Source organism: Arvicanthis niloticus, chromosome 9, assembly GCF_011762505.2.
Source record: "Arvicanthis niloticus isolate mArvNil1 chromosome 9, mArvNil1.pat.X, whole genome shotgun sequence".
NCBI classification, from domain to species: Eukaryota; Metazoa; Chordata; class Mammalia; order Rodentia; family Muridae; genus Arvicanthis; species Arvicanthis niloticus.
The window spans coordinates 13,870,901-13,893,749 of NC_047666.1; the positions used below are offsets into that span (position 1 = coordinate 13,870,901).

At 41.5% G+C, this 22,849-nt stretch overlaps 1 protein-coding gene across 2 annotated transcripts in view; it reads right to left on the bottom strand.

Annotated features, from left to right (window-relative positions):
* Positions 1–22,849, bottom strand: part of Dnah6 (dynein axonemal heavy chain 6) — a 191,083-nt gene that overhangs the window by 162,451 nt on the left and 5,783 nt on the right. For both annotated transcript variants that reach the window (XM_076939926.1, XM_034511794.2), the window contains exons 3-10: positions 19,589–19,750; positions 17,490–17,752; positions 6,771–7,038; positions 4,074–4,208; positions 3,865–3,985; positions 3,449–3,575; positions 2,572–2,740; positions 1,656–1,772 (exon numbers count right to left, since the gene is read on the bottom strand). In XM_076939926.1, the coding sequence (XP_076796041.1) occupies positions 1,656–1,772; positions 2,572–2,740; positions 3,449–3,575; positions 3,865–3,985; positions 4,074–4,208; positions 6,771–7,038; positions 17,490–17,752; positions 19,589–19,750 (1,362 nt within the window). The remainder of the gene's footprint in view (positions 1–1,655; positions 1,773–2,571; positions 2,741–3,448; positions 3,576–3,864; positions 3,986–4,073; positions 4,209–6,770; positions 7,039–17,489; positions 17,753–19,588; positions 19,751–22,849) is intronic.

The following is a 22,849-nucleotide window of genomic DNA, read 5'->3' on the forward strand; positions in this document are numbered from 1 at the left end:
CAACAAATAGAAGGTGAGCACAGGTGACTGTATTTACAGTTTCTGAGTTTCCTGAAAATTAAGAGTGACTCATTCTGGGGTTGGAAAGATGAGATGCCTCAGAGGTTCAGAGAGCTGGACATGAGTTCCCAGCACCCACTCTGGGCAGCTCACCACTGCCTGTCACTCCAGATCCAGGAGGTGTTGCACCTTTGCCTGGTTTCCTCATTCTCTGGCATGTACAGGGTATACGCATGTGTAGACATGTGCAAGTGCATGGTTGCACACACACACACAAATACTAAACAAATGCAGGAATGAATGAGTAAATAAATGAAATCTTTTTTAAAAAAGGGAATAACACAACCAACCACAGCAGGTGTGTTGATCCTGTAATTCTGAGAAAACCTGAAGACACAGTTCTGTTTTCAGAGCAAATATTTTCTAATTGAAAAAGAGACAGGTTGCTGGGGGTGGCGACACATGTCTTTAATCCTAGCATTAACGAGGCAGAGGTACGCAGATCTCTGTGAGTTCAAGGCCAGCCTGGTCCACAGAGCTAGTTCCAGGACAGTCAGGGCTACAAGAAGAAATCTTGTCTTGGGGAAGAAAAAAGCAAGGCAACACATTGCGATGATCTGGAATGTGACTAAAACCCTAGAGAGTGTGAGAGAAGGCAAGCCAAAGGAAACGTCAGGGCAGTTTAAATGGTGACTGCAAGCTTATTGGTATTTGGAAAATGGTTTCCATTCTAGAAGTATAAGCTGAGATTAAAAATTAGACATAGATACAAAGATTTTTATGGGCAAAGACATTCACTGTGTCTGAATTACTCACAATAGCCTAAATGATTAGAGAAAACAAAAATATTCAAAAATGGTGGCTTGGACATACAAATTATGGTGTTTGTGTGTATGTGTGTGTGTGTGCATAAAATTCTATATTCTTTCCAAAAGATGTTTCCAAAGTACCTAATGACTTGAAGAAATGCCTATAATATAATATTAAGGAATAAGAAAGGAAGAAAATGGTTAAGAGCACTGTACTGGTTGCTTTTCCAGAGGACCCAGGTTCAATTCCCATGGCAGCTCACAACTGTCACTCCAGATCCAGAAGATCTGATACCCTCACAGATACACATGCAAGCAAAACACCAAAGCACATAAAATTAAAAATAAATAGAAGAAAAGGAAGTTTGAAAAACAAAAGAAAGATGGATGGAGAACATAATAGAACTTCAAAATTTAAAACGTGTCCAAGTGCATATTGTGCTGATGGTGCATTAGGTATGCGGGCAAACCAGTAGACATAAAACAAGATACAGAGGAAACATGGTTATTGTTCTGTATTGGTAAACTTGTAGAATATTGTTAAAGGGACACATAACCGAAAGATAGAATTTTCTAAGATAAAACATGATTTTGGAAAGACTTCAGAAGTGGCGTTTAGAACAGTGTGGTGACTTCGATGCTCCTCAGGGGGCTGCTTTTGGTCAGTGTAAGGTTTGTACCACACTGAAGCATCCTCATGAGAGAGTGCCTTGCCAAGCTTCTGATCTGTTCCCAGGCAAGGGAACAGTGCTAACTGCAGTCTTTCCAATCAGCTGACCCCAAAGAAGTTCCTCCATTATTTTAAAGGTTGCTTCTCTGCAGGTATTAAGACAATGAAATACACACCAGAAAGTCTTCCAAAGAAGGTTCGAAGAGTAGCGATTGCACCGTCAGAATCAGCTCTGTGAGGAACATGGGGATGAGAGACTCATCTTCTTCTTGCTTTTCCATCAGTGGGGCCCCCTGGAAGGATCACGTGTGCATTGTTACCAAGACCCTATCTAGAAGGACGCTATAAAGGAAAGCGAACACACAAAGGTGAGTGGACTTGCGTTCACACAATGAGCTGAATTTAGATCCTTGGCATGTGGAAGTCTTTCCGGGAATAGTGTCATAGGAAGAACAAAGATAGAAATATTGGAAGATGATACAGCAATGTAAAAGTATTTGTAAAACTGGAAATGTGAGCAAAGTTGGAAAGCAGCCTTAAAATAGAAATGGGGTTCGTGTACGTGATAGAAGCCACACATTCAACAATTCAACCCAGAGACAGATGCACCCCTGTTCATTTCTGTTGCTGTCATAAAATACCCTGGCAGAAAGCATCACGGGGAGGAGAGAGCTGATGGGGCTCACAATTCCAAGCTACTGTCTGTCACTGAGGGGAGGTGGAGGCAGGAACTCAAGGACAAAGGCCAGATGTGTCCCTACTTGCTTTCTTACTCCCTCTATGAATATAGCCCAGGGCTCAGCCAGGAAATGATGGATTCCACATTCAGGGCTGGTCTTCCTCATCAATTAAGAATGCAGATAATTTCCTATAGATTTGCCCAAAGGCCAGCCTTACTTATATAATTCTTCATCAAGACTCCTTTCCTGGATGATTTTAGGTTGTGTCAGGTGGCAATTAACACTAACGAATATAATATTTGAACAGAAAGTTCTCTGTTTTTCCAAAATGTGGAAAACACCAGCAAAAAAACATCTGACATAGAGGCGTTCCTTGGTGAACACCCGGAGACTTGGTTTTGTGCAAATGTACCTTTTTCTCAACGACTTCGGGCTTCTCTTCACTAATCCACTTCTGGATGACATCTGCTGAGGGAGTTCGCTTTAGTTTATCAGAGAAGAAATTGAGAAGAGAGCTGGCAGTATTCACTGTGAGGACGTGCAGGGTGTTCTGGATTAGGTAATCATTCAGACGGATGAAGCTTGAGAAAAAGGCAAACACGCTTAGCCTGCGATTACTACACAGGCTTCATAGCACCTCTAACACAATGATTTAAAAAGCAAAACATGGCGTCTCCTGGAGTTTGGGTTGAATTATATTACAACATGAGATAGTTTAGAATTGTTCTTAGACCTTCTTCCCCTGAAAGCATAAATATATTCAATTATAAGACAGTGGTTTAACCAGTGGTTTTGAACTTTCCTATGGACCATCTGATGGACAAGATGAATATTAAGAATAATGCACCCAGATCCTCTAGTCAAAAGGCCACAGGGGTTCTTCAAAAAGCTTTAAAGAAAAGCTCAATGCATACAATGTCTGTAACTTGGGTCTGTAGGTAAAGTATAAAATCTTTGCATGTATGAGCTAAATTGCATGTTTTTTGGGAGACCCACCCCTGTAGCTCAGTACTCATGGTGCAAGTTCTTTGGGAGACTCACCCCTGTAACCCAGCACTCATGATGTATATCAGTGTTCTTTGACAGCAGCTATTAGCCCAAAGGCAACAATTTGTGTCCTTGCAGGAGTGTTGACATTGCAAGCTGTATCTATGTTTTACATAGTTCTAGAAATCAAACTCAGGTTGTCAGGCTTGTGGGGTACCCACTGAGTCATCTCCCCAGAAGGGTTGAGTCTTTCAGAAGGATAGATTCCCTACTTTATCCTGAGAGAAGGAAGATGCTCTCACCACGTAAGCCTCATGCAGTGATGCCTTTTGCTGGCCTGTTCTGTGTAAGTCATTTTTTCCGATTCTCCATAAGTGGGTAAATCAAGCGGACCATCAATAAAACTTGCAATGTTGATCTTAAAGTAATCTAAGGACAATGTAAGGCACAGATCTTTTGTAAAACATTTATATTTTTTTAAAAAAAAACATTTATCTTTCAATAACCATTCAAAGAAAAACAGAACAGGAAAGACACACAATCCTTTGATTTGTGACAATTCAGAGCCCCAGAAAACAAATGTATAGAGTCTATGCATGGAAGCAGGACTTGGGAGCAAGTGAGAGAAGATATTTAACTCTAAAGAAAATGAGAAGACGGAGAGAGTGTTTCAGAAGGCTGCCCACAACCCCTTTCCCCCAGTCTCAGCTCTTCATACCCTCATGGGTTTCAACTTCACAGTCATCAGGAATAAATCCCGCAGCACGTAAGGCAAAGCGGCACGACTTCCTGACCACGTCTTTTGCCTCGATTCGGAAATCTTCCAGGCGCTCTGTCACCTAAACATTCATGGGTATGTATAATTAGTCACAGCTGGGTCTGCTGAGAAGAAAGGAGTCTGAAACTTGACAAACGGTATCCCGTTACCTCCTGCAGTCGCACAATTTGTGCAGCCTTGAACTCCTGCAGGGTGTAGGTGTGGAATTTTTCAATGTAACAAAGTCCCATAAAACTCAGCAGATAGCACATTTCATTAATTTTAAGAAGAGCTGGTCGTAGATACTGGATGAAAGGAAGAATAAATCATTATTTAATTTTCAAAGTCCTATGTTGTAAAAATATGTGCAGAATAAAAACTGGTTATGAAGGGGTTATAGAGGAGTGTGTGTGTGTGTGTGTGTGTGTGTGTGTGTGTGTGTTAACTTGGCTAATGTGTACAAGATCACACATCAAGTGGGAACTCTTCAGAAACTTGTTTTGTAGAATTGCTCAGGTTATCATATTTCATTTGCTCGTTCACCTCAAAGAGCATGCATGTCTTTCAGCTATTAAAGGAATAAGATCAATGACAAACAGCAGAAATCTATGCATCTTAAATTCCATTAGCTTCCGCTTATGGCTACTAAAGACTGTATAATGTCCAGTCACAATGACCACACATGGGAGCACGTATTCATCTAAGAGGCTGACATAGAACAAAACTGAACTTTACTGTAAGGTTACCATGGTTAACAAGATGTATTGGAAAAGGACAAACAGTCAATGATGGCCCAGATCCATCCCAATGATGTGCCCAGGAGTAAAAAAGCTTGTACATGAGTATTTATAATATGTTTAGAAAATATTTAGAGGATTTCTAATATGCTTAAAAATACACATGGATATTTTTTTTTACAATTGCACTTATTTATGAAAGCAGTACTTGTAATTGCCAAAAAGCAGGAATAATTCAAATATCTATCAAGAAAGAAATAAAATAGGTATAGGCACACAAATAAATATAGCTAGCCAGTGAAAATAAATGGTATTTTGCAACACGGATGCATTTTGAAGAGAGTGTGCTAAGTGAAAAATGCATGTCATATTGTATGATTTCCTTAAGCGCACAGAACAGGCAAAGTTACAGAGACGGGGAGTAGATGCTGGGAGAGGAACAAGGAGTCTGTGGAGAATGGCTATTCCTGGCCAGTGGAGCTTCTTTTTAGGGTGGTGCATTTGTTCCAAAATTGACTGTGGCAATGGTTAGCCCACCCTTTGGACACACAAACCATTACTAAGTTATATACTGTGGGTGGGTGAACATATAGCAAGCATGTGAATTATGTATCAATGAAGTTGTTGAGGAAAATCTAGGCATAGGTGCTTGCAAGGTTGGCTATTTTCATAAAAGAATCATAAAATAAAAATATCAGGGCCAGCGCACGGCTCAGTGAGTAAAGACATTTGCAATCAAGGCTGACGTCCTTAGCTCAATCTTAGGGACACCTCAGGTAGACAGATGGAAAGACTAGCTCCCATAAGTTGTCCTTATGGGACATGGACACACACACACACACACACACACACACACACACACACACACACACGAAGTAAATAGGACCTGGAGAGATTGCTGGTTAAGAGCACTGGCTGCTCTTCCAGAGGACCCAGGTTCTATTCCCAGCACCCACATGGCAGCTCACAACTGTATGTAACTCCATCTCCAGAGGATTCAACACTCTCTTCTGGCTCCCACAAGCTTTTTACGCATGCACTATACAGGCACATTTTCAGGCAACACACAAAATAAAAGTTAATTTTTTAATTTAAAAACAATTATTAAATTAAAAAAAATAATTTCATGTGTCTTTTTTTTAGTCTAGTCTAGAAGAATGAACAGTCAATGTCACTTAATTGTATGGATTGTGCTTGTGGTCTGTTGGTTAGCATTTGATAGATATTGGAGACATAACAAACAGTGAGTAGATTCCTAGGTAAATATTCACTTTGAAAGATGAGAACTTTCTAGTATGCCAGGAAGAAATTTAAGAGGAGATACTATCATGCCCAGTATATCACTGGCAAAGTGACAGTCCTTATTATATAAGAGAAGAAGACATGAAGCCTGGGAGAGGTCATTTAAAAGACAAATCTAGGAAGATTTTTACATAACGACAAAAAAAAAGTGTCTATTCAGTGTTCAAACCACGGTGAAGAAGTTCAAGTGGCTAATAAGCCCATAATAAAGTTAGAAAGGCAGAGTCTGAGGTTACTGCTGGGAAGCAACGGGCTATCCTTGCACAGTTTAGCATGCTCAGTGAGATGGATGACCCCAGATGATCTGTCCTAAACACTACTTTGCATAATTAATTTTAATTACTATCCATCTATATTAATCTTAGTTCTCTCAATCTTCTCTGTGTACAAGACATGCTTATAAAAAACTATCAGATTATTCTCAAAGAAAAGCAAACGGTGGCTACTGACCCTACAAGGTGACAGGTGTCAAAGAAACAACCGCTGAGGTGGTTACCTGTACAACACCTGAACACAATTCTTCATAGACAGGGCAGGGGTCCACGAGGCCAACCCCTGCCAGAAGAATCACCAATTTAAGATTTCTAGGCTGCCTTTAATTGAAGGAGACCTGTGTCTCTCTTCTTACACTTCTGCCTTTTGCTTCTCTAGTTAAGAGCTTGCAACCTTATGGATTACTGGACTGCTAGATGTTGTGACAGACAAAGGCTGAGAGTACTGTACCAAGATAAAATACTCTGTTGTCAGGTGTTTCTAAACCAACGCCTGTGACCACATCACACTTTCTTTCCCTGTAATGCTTCTAAAACACGATTAAGAAATACATACAGGATTAACAATGAACAGGTTTTTTCGAAGCGCTTTTCGACAGCCAGTGATTTTCTTGGAGCGCACGTTCTTCCGCCACACGCTGAAAGCCTTCCACTTCCGGAAGAGCGAGAATATGGGGATCTTCGTGAGCTCTCTGTGGTACAGGTACTCCTGTTCCCATCGCTCAATCTCGATGTACTCGATGTCATCGTTGTAGACGTGGGTAACTGCGTCTTTGCTAATTGTGTAGTAGTCATTTTTATTGATGTTCTCATAACTTACGACCCTGTGGGTGAATACCAATTGGGAGAAATGGATGAAGCACTCGGGACAAGAGGAAACAGTGGAAGCGCTTTTTGTTGTAAAGAGAGAAATGCGTTAAGGTGGCTACCATTTAAATCTAACCAAATTCGAACAAACTTACAAGTCTTCATAGAGAAAGGCAAGGTTTAAATAACAGAAAAGACTTTAGTGAGATTTCACAATGTCAGTGATGTGTTCAATCATTGCTGTTGAGAGACCTTTCAACAAATGGACAAATCCACTATAGACATTTTATTACATTTCTTTCTTTCTTTCTTTCTTTCTTTCTTTCTTTCTTTCTTTCTTTCTTTCTTTCTTTCTTTCTTTTTTTTTTTGAGACAGGGTTTCTCTGTGTAGTCCTGGCTGTCCTGGAACTCACTCTGTAGACCAGGCTGGCCTCGAACTCAGAAATCCGCCTGCCTCTGCCTCCCAAGTGCTGGGATTAAGGGCGTGCACCATCACCGCCCAGCATTTTATTACATTTTTAAATATATATATTTTGCAGATGTGTGGATTTAGAGGACAATTTGTGGGAGTCAGTTTTTCTCCTTCCACTATGTAGATTCTGGAGGTTCAACTCAAACCCTCAGACTCAGCTGCATCTTTACCCACTGAGCCGTCTTGCCATCTTCACTTTAGACATTGGTTTTCTTGGGACAGGGTCTTACTATGTAGTCCTAGCTGTTCTGGAGCTCACTATGTAGATCAGGCTGGCCTTGAACTCACAGACATCTGACTAGCTCAACTACAGACATTTTAAACTTAATAGTCTTTAATGCAAGGTGTTTGAAATTAAGTCTATATTAATTATTAACTCTTCAGAGTAACAGTTCTCAACCTGTGGGCCATGACCACTTGTAGGTCAAAGGATCCTTTCAACAAGTGCTGGTATCAGATATCCTGAATATCAGATATTTACAATATGATTCATAACCGTAGAAAAATTACATTTATGAAGTAGCAACAAAATATAATTTTATGGTTGGGGTCACCACAGCATGAGGGACTGTATTAAAGGGTCACAGCATTCAGAAGGTTGAGAACCTTCCAAACCACTGCTTTAGAGATCACATTCAATATCAACAGCACAAAATCCAATAGCACAGAAGACCCTTAAACTATCCAGTATTAATGCCGTTATGAGAAAGGTTGAAGAAAACATGAGTTATGAAAAGTAGAACCAAGATCCAAATTAAGCTCAAATATATGCCTATTTCATCACAGATAATTTTTAAAATCTTTTAAATTAAAGATACCCCTTCTTATCTGCCCTCAAGGGCATTCTTCGGCTTCACATAACAGAAGAAAACTAGATCAAGAAGAAGTACAAGAACAGGATAAATTAAAAGGGAAAAACAAGGGTGGATTCTTTAAAAGTTCTCTGACTTAAATTTTTTTTATAAGAATTTAAAGCGCAAAGTTATTTCCTGCAATTTTGGCTATAGCCACAAAATATGTACCACTCCAATGAAATAAGACAAATGTGAAATATGACATAACGCCTTTTCAAATATGTGTTCAGGAATCAGGAGAGTGACATCCATAAAGAGTCTGTGAGAGACTTAGGATCACAAGACAATGATTAAGCACAAAGGCCAAAGCCAAAATCTTTCCTGTATTAAAGACATGTGAGAAATGTGTGAGACCGAGGCCAGTGTGCGGGCTCAGGGGCTAAGGCTGATGGCTCTTGTTTCAGAGAACTGGAGTTCAATTCCCAGCAACCATGGCAGATGTTCATGACATTACTTCAACTCCAGGGGACCTGTTGTCCTCTTCTGGCCACCACAGGCACTAGCACCCATGTGCGTATAACCCCCATCTCAACACACACATAACTAAAAACATTAAAAAAATCTTTTAAAAAAATATATACACTAGGTAAAAAGTAGACAGTAGCACTCCAATGAAAACCAGTATTTTCCACATGTATGCTCTGTTCTTGGCTCTGTATTTTGAATCTGTTGTCTAAGGCCCTTCAGAATAGCCTTTTAAACATCTGTGAGATGCCTGCAGTGGTTGAAGATACATAAGATACACGTTTATGATTAGTTTTTAAGAGGTCAGAAGAATACTTCTCATCTGCTCTAGGGCTCTTAGTCAAAAAGCTATAAACCACTGTCATAAACCAATTTGGGCTTTTCATTTCTATTTTTTTGCATTAATAAAACACAGTGAGCATGTTTCTTTCCTACTTCACTGCTGCCACAGAAAACTCTGACTTGCTTTGTTTTCACCTGACCATAGTGTCTGACTTTTTGTTTGTATTCTAATTAAACTCATGCTGGAAGTATCTGGAAAACATGTCATGAAAACAGGCATGATAGGTCTGGAAGTTTTTCCTTTGCCACTATCAATTAGCTGAAGATATAACTAGCATATATTTGAATTCTCTACATAATATGAAGCTTCAACTTGCCTCATCTTAGCCACTGTCCTATTGCTGTCAAGAGACACTGTGACCAAGGTAACGCTTATAAAAGAAAGCATTTAACTGGGGCCCTGCATACAGCTTCAGAGGCTAGTACATTATCATCCTGGTGGGGAGCATGGTGTCAGTCAGGCAGGGTGCTGGAGCAGTAGCTGAGGATACACACATCCGAAGAGGGGGTGAGGGGGGGGAATGAATATGACTATGGGTCTGACTTAGACTTTTTTAACCCTCAAAGCCCCAGTGACACCTTTTCTCCAACAAGACTAAACCTTCCAATCCTTCTAATCATTTCAAATAGTGTCACTTCCTGGTGACTAAGCATTCAAATATATGATCCTATGGGGGGGGGGCTATTCTTATTCAAATCCCTGCACCTCTAAAATTTAGTCAACTCCAAGTGTCTCATTTACATCAGATATCAAAACCAAGCAAGTACAAGCAAGTGTTATGGTCTTAGACATGTCTGGAAAACTTGCTGTGTACTCTGCTACTGACAAGGATGACAGTTGTGGTCCATGGCATCGATCCACTTGCTAGTGCTACTTAGATATTTTTATAACTCTCTTTCTTTACAAAGTATTGTCAAGCCTTCAATCTGTTTATTTTCCACTTCTCAACTCTCCACAGGGCAGAATACATGTAAATTTTTTATAAGCATGTATTTTTTTTTGTTATTTGTTGATTTAATTGGGAGGCATGTCACAGTGTACATGAAGTCAGAGGAAAATTTGCAAGAGTCATTGTGGTTTTTGTCATGAGGATCCTGTGGTTTGAACTCAGGTCATTAGTCTTAGTGGCAAGCACCTTTAACATCTGAACCATCTCGCCTACTGGCTCAAAGTTCTCTCTCTCTCTCTCTCTCTCTCTCTCTCTCTCTCTCTCTCTCTCTCGTGTGTTTGTGTGTCTGTGTGTGTCAATATGGTAGAGGCAGTTCACTTCATGGCAGGTAGGAAGCAGACAGAGTGAGGGAATGACTGGGGACTAGGAATGACCACTGAAGGCACACCTCAGTAACCTACTTTCTTCAACAAGGCCCTGCCTCTTCAAGCTTCCCAAACCTCCTAAAATACCACCACCAGCTGGAGACTACATGCTCAGGACATGAGCCTGTGGAGACAGATCCTATTCAGCCTCAGACATTGGATTATTAGCATGGACTCATAGTGGGTGCCTATGAAGAAGCTAGATCCCAGTCACACCTAGACTCTGAATCCTCATGTATTCTAACCTTCCAGGTCAACAGCTTCCTAGACCATGTGGATAAAGATATTTGTGAACTACTAGCCTCCACTTGGAAATAAGAAAAGCTGCAGAGTCCAAGTGAGTTCATTCTCATGGAGACACTTGGAAATCAGAATGGTGTTTTCCCTTCCTCGAGATCTCTTACCTCCATACTGACAAAGAAAAGCTGTGCCTAACCTCCTGTTAAGTATTCTTGGCCTGTGGCTATTTCTTCTCTACCTACAGTGTGCAGAACCTCTTCCAGTTTGCCAATAGATTTTTTTCCTGACCGTGCTGCTCATCTAATTTCAAGCTTCATGTCTTTCCTCTGTTCCTGTGCCAGCAGCCGTGTTCACCCTTCCTTCATATTTCCGACTAGTCCTCCCCCGCTTCCTAGACCCTGTTTTTTTTTTTATTTTTGAGGATTTTAAATCCATTCAATGAATATGATCATATCTACCCCCTCATGCTCCCCAAACTTCATGCCTTCTGTATATCTCACTAAATCGTGTGTGTTTTCTACATGTATATGTGTGTATGTGTGAAAGTGTGTGTGGACTATGTATATGTGTCAGTGTGTGTATTCATAAGTGTGTGTGTATGTGTGTGTATGCATGTGTGCATGTGCATCTGTGTGTGTACACATGTGGAGGCCAGAGGTCAATCTCGAGTATTATTCATAGGTGTCATCTGTCTTGTTTTGTGAGACGGAGTCTGGGTCTTGCTGATTAGGCTAAGTTGGCTACCTAGTGAGCTCCAGGGATTCCTGTCTCCACTTCCTCAGCACTGAAAGGGCAAGCACATGACACCATGCCCAGTTTTTGTGCTGGGACTGAAGGCAAATTCTTACGCCTGAAAAGTGGGCATTCCACTGACTCAGCTGCCCGCCTCAGCCCCGTTCTGCTACTGTATGGAGACTCCTCTCACAAGGATCCAGCGCAATCCAGTTAGTAGACAGAAAAGGGGAGCGAGGTCAGGAGAAGCTCATAAAACTTTAGATGCTGTGTGTAATGTTCTGTGATCTTATTTCCTTAGACTTTTCTTGTCCATGGCTGAAAGGTTCTTCCTCAAATTCAGGTTCCAAGATTCTGTGCTATGGGAATCCCAAAGCAATCATTCTCCACTGTAATTCAGTTCTAGCTTCTCCCCATGCAGTTTTACCACTCAGGGTCTTTTTTTTTTTTTTTTTTTTTTTTTTTTTTTTTTTTTTTAGCATCATCAATGTTACCTAGGAACAAGCAACTTGATTATTAACAGTTTACCAGAGGAATGGAGTTGTATTTTAAACAAAGGTCATGTTCCCATGAAGCATAAAAATGTCCTATAATCCTAAAACACTTCCCAAATTTGATATAAAATACCCACACAGTGATAGAACCTTGGTGACTGCAAGGGCTTGTGAAGACACTAATGATAATTTCTTTATAGCATACGATGAAAGATGCCAGGCACATAGTCAATCTTGAGTTTGATAAAGGCTCCGTGTAAAATGTAGTTCATGAGTACCCATGGTGATGACCCCAGCCCTTAGCTCCCTGTGTCTCAGATGAAGACTTGGTGGAGGATCTGTTGAAGTCTTGGCAGCTCCCTCTGCCGAGGGAACAGTGGAAGCAGGGGCAGCAAGTAATGGTGGATACATTGTTGCCTGTTCCAGATGGCTAGGAATTCCCAGGATTTGGACCACTGGTTCTTTAGCAGTTAGCTATCAAAGGTATCATAGTTTTGTTTGTTCTTTTGGTTTTGTTTTTTTTTAAACTCTAATGATGTCTCTTCCTGTGACGGATGCAGTGTTCGAATTTCCCGTGGTAGTATAATTGAGCTAAAACTTGCTCAAACACTTCCACACTCAGTCTTTCAGAAACATTGGTGAGGCTGTCTCTCTGTAATGTAATTCTGTAATGAATTCAGATCCACTTCTCCAATCAAAATAACCCAGAAGTGTGTTAAATCACCCTTTCCTAGACCTACAATTTTAAAAACCTTCTAGCCAGGATCTGTTGATATATTTTTACGGGCAATTCTTGGAATGTTTTGGTTTATTCAGGTGCAAAAATGTCAGTTACATCCACAGCTATGTAACCAAGTACCGTTCTGTACCATCCCTGACTAAACAAGCCAAGTTTCATCATTTGTAAATATTTTTCTGATTACTGACAAAATTCTTCTTATGAGTCCAACACGTTAAGAGTGAAGCTAGATCTGCCTTAAAATAACTTGTTTTCTCCATATGTGATGAGTGAGTCTACCAATAATCAGCCCAACCTGAGACACATCCCATGGGTAAAGCCCTAATCCCTGACACTATTAATGATACTCTCTTATGCCTGCAGACAGGAGCCTAGCATGGCTGTCCTTTGAGAGGCTCCACCCAGCAGCTGACTCAGACAGATACAGACACCAACAACCAAACAGTGAGTGAGGCTTGGGGTCTGTTATGGAAGAACAGGAGGAAGGATTGTGACCCCTAAGGGAATAGGAACTCCACAGGAAGACCAACTGAGTCAACTAACTTGAGAGCCTTAGGGCTCTCGGAGACTGAACCATCCACTAACGAGCATACCCAGGCTGGACTTAGGCCTCCTCACACATATGTAGCAGATGTGCAGCTTGGTCTTCATGTGGATCCCGAATAACTGGAGCGGAAGTCTATTCCAAAAGCTGTTGCCTGTATGTGGGATATGTTCTTCTAGCTGGGCTGCCTTGTCTGGCCTCAGTGGGAGAGGAAATACCTAACCTCACAGAGACTTGATGTGCCAGGGTGGGTGATACCCAGAGGGGCCTCCACTTGCTCAGAGGAGGAGGAGTGGGGAAAAGATTGTGGGAGTAAGTGAGTGAGAGGGGGGCAGTGAACAAGATGTAAAGTGAATAAGTAAAATAATAATAATAAGAATAAGAATAAGAATAAGAATAAGAATAAGAATAAATGAGCTGGCGAAATGAGCTGCTCTTGTTCCTTTGCAAAGAGCTAAGGCTAAAAACTGAACAGACCACTTGTGTCTGCACAGAGGCTGAGCATAAATGGTTGAAGGCTTAGCCACAGAGAAAGACATTTATAGTACTCACGTGTGAAACACCAAGGGAAAGGGGGCAGAAAGAATGTAAGATGGAGGACGGCAAGAAGGACGGAAGAACAGCTGTCTTCTAAGCCTAATATAACTGTGGCAACCATGGTCTATGTAGCAGCCTCACAGCTATGCCTGCTGGCACTGGATCCACAGAAGTCGGGTCCTCCTAACAGTCAGCCATGGAGCGGGAGGAACTCTTTCCACAGGCTGCTGGACGTATTAGCAAGCATCAGATTTCAGAAAGGGGCAGGCTGTTATACCCAGCTGTGTACCTGCTAGTGAGGTCACCAGGCTCTGATGGTTAGCTCCAAATGCAGTCACACAGACAGTCCTAGTTAAACACTGTGGACACTAAACCAAACCAAAACTAGTGCACAGGGGAAAGAGATGAGGCCAGGATAAAGCCGAGGCCAACATATTTAGGCATCTCTCCTTGAAGCATATTCCTGAAAACACTGTGAGTGTTTAACACATATTACTTAATTGGGTCTTTAACTGATAAACTTTCCCTCAGAGGGACTATGGAAGTGAAAAACACTGCATGCGTATATTCACTGTGCTTAGCAATGAAATCTTTGTGTTGGTTGGTTGGTTGGTTGGCTGGACAGTTTGTTGGGTTGGGTTTCAGAGACAGGAACTCTTTTATTATGCAGCTCTGGCTGTCCTGGAGTTCACTATGTAAACCAGGCTGGCCTCATATCCACGGAGATCCACCTGCCTCTGCTTCCTGAGTGCTGGAATTAAAGGTGTGCACCATCGTGGTGGATTACGACGCTTAGCAATTACTTGAAGGTGTTACAACTATTGGATCACATTATTTTAAAAAGGACTTTGCTGTGATGTGCCCTCATTTTGTTAACCAGTATTCACCATTTTATACTTTTTAGAGCATTTATTAAAAAACGAAAAACAAAACAAAAAAAACCTAATGGTTGGTTGTGGCCAGGCACACCTTTAATCTCAGCACTTGAGGGGTGGGGCAGAGGCAGGCAGATCTCTGAGTTTGAGGCCAGCCTGGTCTATTACAGAATGAGTTCTAGGACGGCCAGGGCTGTTACAACAGAAAAATTCCATCTCAAAAAAAAAAAAACCAAAAAAGCCCCCAGAACAAACAAACAAAACCATTTATTTATTTGGGGGATTCATGTGCCACATTGTGCATGTGTGTTTGTGCACATGTGCGCGTGCGTGCGTTCGAGTGTGCATGCGTGCGTGCGTGCGCCTTGGTACTCAGTAGCTGTTGACTTCTGTTTTAGCTGGTCCGACTATGCAGCATCCACGTGATTGCCTTCAACCACAGTACTTGCAATGTTCAAGCTTGGGGAAGGGGCAGGAATTTAATTCTAAATATCACTTGTATCAGTCCCAAAATATGTAAAATAATCAACTCAATTCCCCTGGTACAGGTACCCAATAGTCTAGAAGTACAGCAAATCTCCAGACTTGGGCAAAACCTGGTTTTTGGTTTCTCCTGAGAAGCAACTTTGCATTTGCTTAACTTGATTCCCTGCCTTATGGGGAATACATACCCGCTGTGCTATCTGGGTTGTTAGGCTTTTATTCTCAGAAGTCAAAATTATGGAAATACTTCCATATTTAAATTAAGAAATGTTTATAAAATCAGCAAATTAATTGTTTTCATTAATCTTTCTTTAAAATTTTTAACTTCATCTTCAAAACCGATAGTTATTTTTTCAAAATGAATAAAGTAGTAATGAGAATGGAAATACTTTTGCAGTATTAAATATTAAAAGTAGTTTATATGTCACAGGGCTTTAAATTCTAGTATATTTAATCCTAACACCTTTTTTTAAAAACTAGATTTTTTTACCTTAAAAAAAAAACTTCTCTTGACTCTACAATAATTCTCCTCAATCTATCAACCTATTTCTTTTTTACAATAAAATGAAGAGTAAAAGGCATGTACTAAGAATAAGAATAGTTTTACGAAGTGCCAGCAAAGGTGGGTACCACTCCTTTTTCCACTCCAAGTAGCAACCCAAAACTCATATCCCTAAACCCAAATGCTTGTTTTTCTCTGCCTAGTTTGGTACACGTGGTCTTCTGTAACAGCAACTCTACTCTTCTTGCTCAGACAAGACACTGTTGATGTCATCCTGGGCTGGTGGTGTTCCCTACTTGTGGTCTTCAGAAGCTTCTCATTGACTTTCTCTTCAGACTTCCAGAATAAAGACATTCATTGCTTCCCAACAGCCTACACTCTTTTTGGGAAGCACAAGGATCCTTTCTGAAATGCAAGTCAGACCGTGACTCTTCTCTACCTGAAGTTGGCCACTTCTTTTCCATGTTCTCAGATTAGAATCTAAAGTCCTTTCAGTGACCAGCAAAGCCAAATGATCCATCTCTATTCGCCTTCAGTCTCCAGCTGGCTGGCCAGACTCCTCTTTATCTTCCCACCTCAGGAAATCAGGACTCCAACTCTCGCTGTCTGGAATGTTCTTTGCACCACCACATATTTCCTTCCCTTTTCTTCAACTTCTTGCTCACCCACAGTGGCCATCCTGGTCAGCTCACCACCTCTCTCTAGGCACTCCCAGTCTCTTTACACGTACGTCTCACTCGCAGCCTCTGGGTAACTAGCTCATGCATTGTGCTTGTCATCTTTCTTCCTACAAATTAGCTCTCTTAGTAACGCTTTTGGGATTCACCACAAGTCTATTATTTTACATTTTCATTTAAATAGTTTTTCTTTTCCCCGGAACAGCTGTCGCCAATGTAATTTGGCTCCATTTAAAGTATGGTCTTGAATAAGGAAAACAAGAGAGCAGACAGCTTGGATAGTAGCTTGAGGAACTGGGGGCCACAGACAAGCGATTGTCACCATCGCGGGAAGACTTGACTATACCCATCAGTCTGACTGAGTGTCGGAGAAAGGCAGCAGCATCTTGGGAAGTAGGTGGAGCAGCTCTGTGATGCTGACCTTTAATGCAGTGTGAAAACTCACCAATGCATGATCCTTCGAATTATGGCAACAGCATGTATGCTCAGTGTCAACGGAGAGAATGTGACTGTGTCGCTTAAATAATGTCCCTTATCCCACGAAGCCCTTATGTTTATAAAGAAAAGCTGACATGAGGTTGGAGAGATGGCTTATGGGTAAGAACAATTGCAGAGGACCTCTGGTTCCCAGGTCCCCACAACATCTCACAAATGTCTGTAACTCCAGTCCCTGGGTATCTGATGCCCTCTTCTGGTCTCCAAGGGCACTGCATTCATGTGGTACAAGTATGTATATGCATACTTATATGTCTAGACAAATACTCAAATACACATAAAACAAAACAAAAAATATTTAAGCAAAGCCAAAGTGATATGAAAAGCAAGTAGTCACGCATCATCTACTGTTTGTACCTCGATATTTTCTTCTCACCATAATAAAAAAAATTACCAAAAAATGTTTGTCATATTGATCAAAATACAGCCATAACATTATGCTAAGTGATGCAATGTAAATATATGGGAACACAGCAGTGGTTGTCTTCTGCCCTGTAAAATTGTTCATTTTTATCGCTAGAAAAATGAAAGATAAATGGGAATTATAAGTAAAATTACTGTATGAGGATTCACTTATAATTGGGATGTAATCAAAATTACTTTTGATATTTATCACTAGTACCAAGTCAATCACGGATAACACTTCCGATCTTATCTGAGGTTTGTTACGCTAAATGAATTGCTTCATAAAAGAGAACTCACTTTAGATTATATGTATCATATTCAATGGAAGACTTCGGTACGGCCGAAATCATGTAAAGGAATCCGAGATGTTCATTCTCGTGCACTATTTTGATGATTTGCAAGGGGTCTCTAATGTTGGCTTTAATGACTTCTTCTCGGTCTTGGAAGGTGTACTTAGGATAAGTTGAAGACCTCATTCCAAAGAGCCCTCTTCTTCCAATACTTGTGCGCGGCAGTTTAGACGGAGAAGGAAGGAACACGTCTGCAGAGGGTCTATGGACCTAAACGACGACAAAAGTATTAAACAGAGCTTCTGTGAAAAGGACAAAGGAAAAGCACAGAGACGCAGAATCTCCTCAAAGGGGGAAGTCCTGAAGCTGAAAGCTTTCCGTTGTCATTCAAGACTGGCCCCTCATCCCACCATTCCTTAGCCACACAGCAGTCCCCCTCCCCTTTAACACCAGGCTATTACACTCACGTGCTCTCTGGAGTAGCCAGCCCACCTTGCTCAGCTGTGCCCTACCTGTCTCCTCTCAGCCTTAGCACTTATCTGGATGACTTTGATGCTTTTTGGTGAACGTAGTCTTAAATGGCTGCCATCATAACTTGTAATAAACTTCTGGGTGACTACACTAAATACCAGAAATCATTGTCACAGCCTTTGGGAAGCATTGTTTTATTAACGGATCAGCGGTTCTCAAATATAGTTGTGGATCGGGGGTGGGTGGGTAGGGGGCTTCTTTAAATGCAGGTTCTGATTCAGTGTTGCTGGGATGGGCCCTATGATTCTGCATCTCTAATCTGCTCACAGGAGAAGTAGGGCCGACTGGTAGCTGGACCACACTTCGAGCAGGAAGGCTAAGTACCATCCATGCTGTGCTCACACCCCCAACACTGAGCAGCTCTCTGGGCAATCCACATTCTTAAAAAAAAAAAAAAAAAATCGTTCTCTTCCTCCAGGGCATCTCTCTTCCACATTTCTCTTTAATCCTTTTTAACAAATTCCTTCAGTTACAACCAGGAACTCTGCATCACTCAAAAGCTACTGTTCCTGTTCAACCATCCCTTCCACAGAAGATGTTCACACAGCTTTTCTTTTCTTCTTAACTCTCAAGACTATGAGGCCCATTTTATGCCAAGTGAATTGGTTTCTGAGATACCAGACCTTTTCCTGGCTCTACTTACATTGTCCCTTGAGAAGGAGAAACAGCTTCTCCCGTCTGTTTCTTAGTTGTCTACAATCACTTAAAGCAGTGGTTCTCAACCTGTGGGTAGCAACCCCTTTGTGAATGAATGGCGCAACCCTTTTACAGAGGCTGCCTAAGACCATTAGAAAACACAGATAATTACCTTATGATTCATAGCAGTAGAAGCGTTACAGTTACAAAGTGGCCACAAAGTAATTCTATGGTTGGGGGTTACCAAAACATGAAGAACTGTATTAACGGGTCTTAGCATTAGGAAGGCTGAGAACCACTGACTTAAAGTCATGCTCTGACAAGCCTTTCTTAAGTTCATTCTTAAGAGAAGTATAAGGCAGTTGATGGCTTTATAATTGCCATTGATAACATGGTGTCTTTTGTGCTGCCTTGGTCTCTCTTTCTCTCTTTTTTAATTAATTAATTAATTAATTAATTAATTTGAGACAGGGTTTCACTATGTAGCTCTGGATCTTCTGGAACTTGCTGGCTCCAGACCCACAGAGATCTGTCCGTCTCTGCCTCCCAAGTAATGGAATTAAAGATGTCCACCATGCCTGGCTTGGTCTCTATTTTATTGCCCCTCTTCAGAGTTTTCCAAGTTCCCCATTTCTAGAAAAAAAAATCACAATTTTCAAACAATTGCTTATAACACATATATGTGTATACATATATATGTGTATCTATGTAAATATCTTTATGTATAACACCATTGACATGCAAGCAAGAAAACACCAGAAGACAATAAAGATGTGGATGTTTTCTCCATGGCTTTCCTTTCCTGTACTCATTTTCCTTAGAAATATTCTATTTTGCAAATGCAAGCAACTTTATCCATATTCTTTGGAATTCAAAGCATGTGAATAACATCACACGCATGACAGTTTAAAGACTGCTTAAGTGTTTTACATATCATACCTGTTTCCTTTTCATAGCTTCTTGAGCCTCTAGACTAGTAATTGATGCTCTCTCAGCCATGCTTGGTGATGGCTTAAGAATTCCCAAGCTCATGAGTTGCTGTCGATTCTGTTCATATATGTACTCGGGCTGCTTGTGGTCTTGGTAGATTTTTAGCACTGGCTTTGGGAAGTAAGAGATGAGATTATCTTGTTAATGTCATTGCAGACTTTATTCTTTACTACTGAGAGGACTGAGTTAGCCAGAGCTAGGCTGACTCTGTGACAGGCTACACAATGGAAGTTTGGGAGACTGGGCCTAAGTTTCTGTTCCCCAGAAATAAGAACCTGGATCCAGGAACATGTGGTCAGCCAACCACAGCCTTGGGCAGCCAATCAGAGGACACCTTGTTATCTAGCCTGAAGTAAGAACAGGTAGCTAGAAGGAGTAAGCGACCCCCTGGGAAGTCTCCAGAGCCTAACCAATTTGTAGAATCAGTCAGACCCCTAGAGATAGAGCTGACCAATCAAGGTAAAAGGGCACATACCCTTCCCTGGAATTCCCCTAACTGACAATAGAAGCTGGGCCTGCGAGTCCACCAGGGGTCTCCATTTCCAAATGGGGAGAAATTTGGAAATTCAGATGAATAGATGCTCTTTGCTTGAGTCTGGGGTATCATTGGACCCTTGCCCTCTTGGAAATTGATCTTCTCTGTCTAAGTTTCTATCCAAACCAAAGACCTCTTGCTTTCTGTCACTGATCTGATGCTCAAATTAGACTTTTTCTGCTTGGTGTCAGCACTTCTAGAACTAAGATTAAGAAAAGATCACTTACCCCTAACTAACTGTGACACATTTACTGCCATTAGACTGTTGGATGAAACAAGCAACACACAAGTTTGTGTGCTGACAGAAAACAGAACCAAGGCTCTGGGATACAAAAGAACCTTTAAAATGGGGTGTCTGAAAGTTTCCAGCAGACACTCAATGGAAAGGAGGCCAGTCTCTGTTCTAAGTAATTTTTGTCAACTTGACACAAACCGGAGTCATGTGGGAAGAGGAAATCTTAATTAGAGAATGCCTCTATCAGACTGGATTGTCGGCATGTCTGTGGGGGCATTTCTTTGACTAATGATTTATGTGGGAGAGCCCAGACCACAGCAGAGTGAGTGGTCCTAGGAAGTATAGGAAAGCAAGTTGAGTAAGCCTCCTCTGTGGCCTTCAGTTCCCACCTTGAGCTCATGGCATAGCTTCCCTGGATGATGGACTTCAATTTGTAAGTGGAAATGAAACCCTTTGTTCTCCTGGTTGCTTTTGGACATAGTGTTTGTCACAGCAACCAAAAGCAAACGATAGTTTCTCAAAGATTTCTATTTGGGGCGAGAGTTATGAAATTGTTGTACTGTTGTGCCTTCTTCTAACACAAGGGGAGAGGTGAGAAGATGCTGGTCGAAGCTTCCTTTGTGATTTTTCTCTATTGTACAAGTTTTTGTGAATACAGTTCCCAAAGCTGTACACAATCTATCTTAGTCACTATTCTGTTGCCGTGAACAGACACCATGACCATAAAATGAAAAGCATTTTATAAAAGAAAGCATTCAAGTGGGAGCTTGCTGAGAGTTTCAGAGGCTTAGTCTATTACCATCTGGCAGGGAGCACGGTGGCAGGAGTAGTGGGCGTGGTGCTGGAGAAGTAGTTTAGAACTACATTTGGATCTACAGACAGATAGAGGGAGAGAGAAAGCCTGAGCCTAGTATGGGCTTTTGAAACCTCAAAGCCTCACTTCCCTCAACAAGGCGGCCTCTACACCCACAATGCCTCATCTCCTAATCCTTCTAATCTTTTTAAATGGTCTCACTCCCTGGTGACTAAGCATTCAAATACATAAGCCAATGAGGGTCATTCTTATTCAAACCACTACACAACCTCATCAGAAATAAATTTACTATAAGACATGATTTAACTTGAAAACCAGGTATGAACCCTTCAAATTTCAATCTATAGGTTTAAGAGGCAGACTGAGATTTCACAGTAGAGTAGTCTACTAAGCTTTCAAAGATTTATTCAAGGACAAAATCCCAAGTATTCCCCCACTTGAATCCCAGAATGCCAACTGAATGAGGCAGACACAATGGGGACAAAGAAAAGAGAAGATCCAGGTAAATGCAGGGAAAGGGAGGAGGAGGCAGTAAGCACACTTTTGTCATTTGGGTTTTTTAATTGGGTGTTCAAGTACGTGTGTTTTTATGTGTATGTGGGGCAGAGGACAACTTTGGCTGTCATTCCTTAGGTATTACACGCCTCAGTTTTGAGACAGTCCTCTCATTGTCTTAGAACGCACCAAGTAGAATAATCTGGGTAGCTCGCCAGCCCCAGGGAATTTGCCCGTCGCCTTCCTCAAATTGGGATGGCAAGCACATGCTACCCTTCCCAGCTCCACACCCGGGCTTGTTTTGTAACATGAATTCTGGAGGATTGAACTCAGGGCCTCGTGCTTGACAGATGTTCTAGTTTGCTTACTAATGCTCTGATAAATACCATAACCAAATGCAATGCAACAAGGGGAAGAAGGGGTACACTTCCTCCTGCAGCTTACAGCCCTTCAAGGGAAGTCAAGGCAGGAACTCAAGGCCTGAACCTTGAAGCAGATAAATGTCAGGAGAAAGTGAAGGGCACAGAAATCTAAGGAGCAGGGGCCATGGAGAGATGCTGCCTACTGGCTGGCCTTCCAGTCTCACGGCCAGCTATCTTTTTATTTATATCTTCCAGGACTACCAACCAGTCCTGGGGTGTCACTGCTTTAGTGTGCTGAACCCTCCCATATCAACCATTAACAAAGATAATGCCCCACCAGCCAATCCCTGTACGGGACAATCTGATGGAAGCATTTTCTCAGTTGAGGTCAACCCTAACTTGTGTCAATTCACACACACACACACACACACACACACAAGCCAGCATAGTCTCTATGTTCCTGCTTATACTGTAAGTGTGGAAGTCAGAGGACAACTTTCAGGAGTCAGTTCTTTCCTTCCCCAGGCAGAAAGCAGGTACCTTTACTTATGAATCCATCTCACCTGCTCTAATAATAAATTCTTTAAGACCTATAAATCAGGAATGGAGAGATGGTCCAGCAGTTAAGACCACCTGCTGCTCTAGCAGAGGACCTACATTTGGTTCCCAGCACCCACATGGTGGCTCACAACCTTTCTCAACTCCAGTTCCAGGAGACCCAATGTTCTATTTTGTCCTGCTTGGGCACCAGGCGCACACATAGTGCACA